The sequence below is a fragment of the Linderina pennispora genome (genome assembly GCF_002104995.1).
Source record: "Linderina pennispora strain ATCC 12442 chromosome Unknown DL89scaffold_125, whole genome shotgun sequence".
In the NCBI taxonomy this organism is placed as follows: Eukaryota; Fungi; Kickxellomycota; class Kickxellomycetes; order Kickxellales; family Kickxellaceae; genus Linderina; species Linderina pennispora.
In genome coordinates, this window is record NW_024468373.1 from 23,180 (window position 1) to 28,855 (window position 5,676).

At 52.4% G+C, this 5,676-nt stretch overlaps 2 protein-coding genes across 2 annotated transcripts; both read left to right on the forward strand.

Moving 5' to 3' along the window:
* The first annotated feature begins 530 nt into the window (after positions 1-530).
* Positions 531-2,656, forward strand: DL89DRAFT_272719 (uncharacterized protein). The gene is made up of 5 exons (XM_040889008.1): positions 531-1,353; positions 1,407-1,537; positions 1,586-1,861; positions 1,976-2,189; positions 2,256-2,656. The coding sequence occupies exons 1-5, from the start codon at positions 941-943 to the stop codon at positions 2,569-2,571; spliced, it is 1,350 nt and encodes a 449-aa protein (XP_040739166.1). The 5' UTR covers positions 531-940; the 3' UTR covers positions 2,572-2,656.
* A 709-nt stretch (positions 2,657-3,365) lies between these two features.
* On the forward strand, positions 3,366-4,907 carry DL89DRAFT_262773 (Cupredoxin; the record flags this gene model as incomplete). The annotated part of the gene is made up of 4 exons (XM_040885873.1): positions 3,366-3,587; positions 3,890-4,216; positions 4,261-4,548; positions 4,620-4,907. The coding sequence occupies 4 exons, from the start codon at positions 3,366-3,368 to the stop codon at positions 4,905-4,907; spliced, it is 1,125 nt and encodes a 374-aa protein (XP_040739167.1).
* Positions 4,908-5,676: the final 769 nt, after the last annotated feature.

Here is a 5,676-nt window from a genome sequence, read left to right on the forward strand (position 1 = left end):
AGCACATGGGGAAGAAGAAGTCGAAGGTCTGCTGCATTTTCCGGAAAGCAGCGGCAGTTTGGCGAGTCGGACTCGGAGAGCAGCAGCGGCGAGTCTGATGACGATGGGCCGAACGAGTACGAGCGCATGCCCAGGCACAAGCCCAGGGGCAAGCACAGCCACCATCATCACAGCGGTGAGTGCCAGCACTAGAGCGTGATCACAGCAAATCGATTAAGGAATTTGCACTCGACAGCGTATGGCTGGACGACTCCGTCTGCTGCTGCATGCGTGGAAGCCTTCAGCAACAGCAGAATCAGGATGCCAGCCAGCTTTTGTGCTAGCGTTAATGCCCAAGAATAGCTTCCTAGAAAGCGCCAAAACTGCCCTCCCCAACACCAACCAGGAAATCACCTTGCATGCGCGGACAGATGCGCATACGCACGCAACTAGTTGGCTCAAGCTGGGCTCGTAAAGCAGCGAAATAAAACAGCAAAAAAAACAGCAAAGAAAACAGCAAAAAAAAAAACAGCAAAAGAAAACAGCAAGTTCAACTGTATGAATGATCCGCAATGTACATGCAGGATAATGGCAACTCCTTCACCCTAGCTGTCTTTGTAAGCTGCCTTTTTTCTCGCGATTTCCCGAGTGTGGCGTCTCTCGCTAATGCCAGCGCAAATTGGGAGGACTGCCTCGAATGCCAAACAGCTGGTGATCCCCTGTCCCCCGGCTTACGCAAAAGAGTGCCTCACAACCCCGACTCGCACGCTCCCCCGATGTCCGTCCGTAGCCGCTCTGCTACGAGCAATGTCCGACCAGCTCTTTGAGGCATATTATCTTGCAGCAAAAATCTCTCTTATAAAGCACACGGGTATCCTGCAGTCCATTGTTCCTGCAACATCCCTCTGCATCCCCACCCTCCTCCCTGCTATATCTCCGCCTATTACCTACTACCTATAAAATGCGTCTTTCGAGCTGCATTCTCCTTTTTGCTGCCGCAGTGCAAGCAAAGCGAGTTGTCCACAACTGGGACATCACCTACTTGAACACCAGCCGCGGCCTGGACCAGGCGCCGAAGCGCGGCATCACTGTCAATGGAAAGTTCCCGCTGCCCATTGTTGAAGCTGAAGTCGGCGACCTTCTGGTGCTCAATGTCCACAACTCGCTCGACGTGCCCACTTCTCTGCATGCCCATGGTATCTACCAGCATGGCACCAACTACTACGATGGTGTTGGCATGTTCACCGAGTGCTCGATTGCCCCCGGCAGCAACTTCACGTACGAGATCCCCCTGAAGCAGTCAGGAACCCATTGGATCCATGGACACACAGCCGAGCAGAACTTTGACGGGCTGCGCACCACCCCTCATCATCCGTGACCCCCGGGAGCGCTGGGACTACGATGACGAGTACTTGTTTGTGCTTGAGGACTGGTCGCCCGTGGACCATGCAGCAGTCAATGGATTTCCTGCTGAAACCGAACCTGGCCGGCCTGCCCCTCAACCCGCCGCCCCACGGCCTCATCAACGAGTCAATGGCACGCTTACCAAGCCCATCAAGTTTGAGCCTGGAAAGACCTACCGCATCCGCCTTCTCCCGATGACGAGTTTCCCGAACCTCGAGTTTTGTCATTGACGACCACGACCTGATTCTGTACGAGATCGATGGCGTGCGCACAAAGCCCAAGACGCTGAAGACTATCCGTGTTACCCCTGGACAGCGCGCCTCGGTGCTGGTCAAGGCAAAGCGGTCAAGGTCGAACAACTACTCGTACCATGTCACCATGAACTCGCCGGGAACGCCTGTGCTCGCTGGTGCCCTGCCATTCACATTCAATGGCACTGTCGAGTACGACCCCAAGGCGCCGCCTTGGCTCCACCACTGTGATTCCGTCTGAGGAGTTCGATGAGCTCACCGCCGAGTCGCTCGACTACCTGCCGGCGCTCCAGGACCGACCACTCACTTCTTCATGAACGCCACGTGGGGATTCACGCCAGACGTCGTCCTGTACGATACCTTCGACTATGTTGAGTTCCGCGCACCCAAGGTCCCAACACTGTTCAGCGCACTGACCATGGGCGACAAGGCCAAGAACCCGCTCATCTACGGCCCACAGACAAATGCCAGGGTGCTAAACTACAACGAGGTCATTGAAATAGTCCTGTTCAGTACCTCGATTGCACCCCACCCATTCCACCTCCACGGCCACACGTTCCAGGTCAATTGAGCGTGGCATGCTTCATGATGTCAATGGAACCACCCGCCGCACCGTCCCAGCTATGGCTTCTCGCCTCTTCGCCGCGATACTGTGTTCCTTGGTCCATTCCAGTATGTTGTGATTCGCTTCCGCGCCGACAATCCGGGTGTGTGGCTCTTCCACTGCCACATGGACTGGCACAGCCCGAATCTCCGTAGTGTATTTGTTTCTGCGCCTGATGTCATGCAGAGGACACTGAGGGTCCCGCAGTCAGTTTTTGACCAGTGCCGCATTCCAGGGTATTCCGACCAGCGGAAAACGTGGTTGGTAGAAATGACTAACAACATCGACGGTGCGCCAATCCTTCCTGCACTCCTAGCCAGCCCTCCTCACTAATGGCGCTGCCTCATTACAATAGACGCACACATTGTTGATTAGTGGATTGCAGATGTGATACAAATGGCAATAAATAGCAGCATCACAAATAATCTATTAACGTATTGAGTATATGTACCATGTACCACGAAGGTATTAGCTCCTCAAATGCGCAGATCTCTGCTGCAGACTGATTCCATCTTGGGTGAGCCATCAAACCAACATACTATATTATGATAGAGCTGCTGACAATTCTGCATTTAGATATGTGCATTGTCCATTTTGTTGTCTGTCTCTTGCCATTTTCTGCTGATGCATTGTGCTTGTATTGAGTATGTTGGGACCAATTGTCGCTAAAAAAGAATGGCACGGTATATGTGATGCAGACACCTGATACACAGTCCTAGCGGCATCAGGTGTAGTCATTTGGCGGAATTGCGGCTGTTGTCTGCAGCCAGTAGTGGAAAATGTTGAGTACAAGACATTTGTGAATGCGATAAGCAGGATGTGCCCAACACCATTGGACACAAGAAATGCCAACCACATTGATGCAGACCGAAGCACAATTCTAAATCTCAACCAAACCAATGCAGCGTGGCGATGAGTTCCTTGGGCAATCTATCGTAGCCATTTCTCCCTCTACCTTTTTGTGTTTTCAATTGTTCTAAGCATGCCACCAGAGTTCTGCAAGGCATGGAGCTGGGCCCGAGATAGGGTATATAAAGCAGCAGACATCTGACATGCATTCTTATTTCAAACGCATCTCAGACCCACACTTTCATTCGTCTACTTCATTCCATCTCATCATTCCTGTAATGCGTATTTCAAACAGCATTGTCCTTTTCGCTGCTGCTACTGCTTGTGCTGCACAGGCCAAACAAGTTGTCCATGACTGGGACATTGCTTATCTCACTACCAGCCGTGGCCTGGACCAGGCGCCTAAGCGTGGCATCACTGTCAACGGAAAGTTCCCTCTGCCTGTTGTCGAAGCCGAAATTGGCGATTTACTTATTCTCAACGTTCACAACTCGCTCGATGTGCCTACTTCTCTGCATGCTCATGGCATCTTTCAGCGCGGCACCAACTATTATGACGGCCCTCCATGATCACAGAGTGCTCAATTGCTCCAGGAAGCAACTTTCGTATGAATCCCCCTGAAGCAGTCAGGAACATACTGGATCCATGGACACACAGCCGGGCAGAACTTTGACGGACTCCGCACGCCCCTCATCATTCGTGATCCAGCGAATCCGGGGACTACGATGGCGAGTACCACCTGTTTGCGCTTGAGGACTGGTCGCCGTGGACCATCCAGCAGTCACTGGATTTCTTGCTGCAGCCCCGCCAAACTGGTCTGCCCCTTGATCCGCCGCCTCATGGTCTAGTCAATGGCTTCAATGGGAATCAGACAAAGCCGATCAGATTCGAGCCTGGAAAGACCTACCGCATCCGCCTTGTCCCGATGACCGGCTTCCCAGCCATGGAGTTTTCTATCGATGACCACGAGCTGATACTGTATGAAATCGACGGTGCCCGCACGAAGCCTAAGGCTCTGAGGACTATTCGTATGACTCCTGGCGAGCGTGCCTCGGTGCTGGTCAAGGCCAAGGAAACCAAGGACAGAAACTATTCCTATCATATCAGCATGGTTACTCCCCGTGCTCCGGTAATTCCTGGATCCTTCCATCTATCTATAACGGTACTGTTGAGTACGACGCCAAAGCACCGCTAGTTCCGACCACCCAGATCCTGTCAGAGGAGTTCGATGAGCTCACTACCGAGTCACTTGACTATCTGCCAGCACTCAAGCCCGATCGTTCCTTCAGGAATGCGACCCTGGGGTACACCCAGCTGCTGTTGTCTACGATACTTTTGATCTCATTGAATACCGCGACCCAAGGTCCCAGCAATTTTCAGTGCCTTGACCATGGCGAGATGGCCAAAAACCCGCTCATCTACGGCCCGCAGACCAATACCGAGGTCTTCCAGCTGGATGAGGTCGTCGAATCGTCATATTTAGCACGTCCAATGCCCCACACATGTTCCACCTTCACGGCCACATGTTCCAGGTTATCGAGCGCGGTCAGGTCAATGATACCGCTGGAACCACCCGCCGCACTGTCCCCAGCCATGGCTTCTCACCTCTTCTCCGTGACACTGTCTTTGTGACCCCGTTCACATATGTGGTGATTCGCTTCCGTGCGGATAACCCAGGTGCCTGGCTCTTCCACTGCCACCTGGACTGGCATACACCCAATCTTCGTAGCGTGTTTGTCACTGCGCCCGATGTCATGCAGAGGACACTGAAGGTCCCGCAGTCTGTTTTGACCAGTGCCGCATCCAGGTATTCCAACTAGCGGTAACGTGGTTGGAAGGCCCAGCTATGACATCGACGGTGCTCCTGTTCTCCCTGATCTCCTGCCCTGCCCACCATCTCCGCTTTAGTGGCTTGACAGATAGGCCAATCGTGATCTTTAGGATACTTTCCACACACTGTTTGAAAACTAATTAGAGAAATATGATGCAGTTAACCAATTTCTATATGGCATAGCTGCTATATATGAATTACCAGAAATCCTGGCCCAACCCATTTCCTTAATGTATCACATGTAGTGTTTATCAATCAATAGTTGAAAATTGCAGCTCAAGCTGTTGGAATCAAACGCGCACTTTTCTCGAACACACAAATTGTATCAGAATAATGGATGTTGACATAGACGATAGCGAGGCAACACCAACGTCGGCTGCTGCGGCAAGATTACCGCAATCTACTGACCAGTGCAACTGCGCGCAAGAAAGAGTACCTTGAAGGTAATACGGACCTTCTACTGCAGGACCTGGAGCGGGCCAATATGCTATTCGGCACAGTCAACAACACTAGCGAGGGCGTCCTGGACTCGCAATTCCTGATCCTGTCTGCTGACATCAGCGCGCAGAAGGCACATCAAATGCGCATCGACAGCGCCGCATTCGACTCGCTCGAGTATGTCGAAAAACTGCGCGAGACATTGTACGGCACCGACGCTGACATGCAGCAGCAATGACCGCAAGCAGCAGATTGGGCGAAAATAGGCGAGGTTGCTGCCAAGTTCACACGCAAGGCCCCGCGGTTCAGCTATATTTACG

Bases quoted from the DNA above. Each gene is read 5' to 3' on its own strand.
- DL89DRAFT_272719 (XM_040889008.1), top strand. From the start codon at position 941: ATGCGTCTTTCGAGCTGCATTCTCCTTTTTGCTGCCGCAGTGCAAGCA. The intron at 1,354-1,406 runs GTGACCCCCGGG...TTTGTGCTTGAG, and splicing joins CGCACCACCCCTCATCATCC to GACTGGTCGCCCGTGGACCA. The intron at 1,538-1,585 runs GTTTGAGCCTGG...CCCGATGACGAG, and splicing joins ACGCTTACCAAGCCCATCAA to TTTCCCGAACCTCGAGTTTT.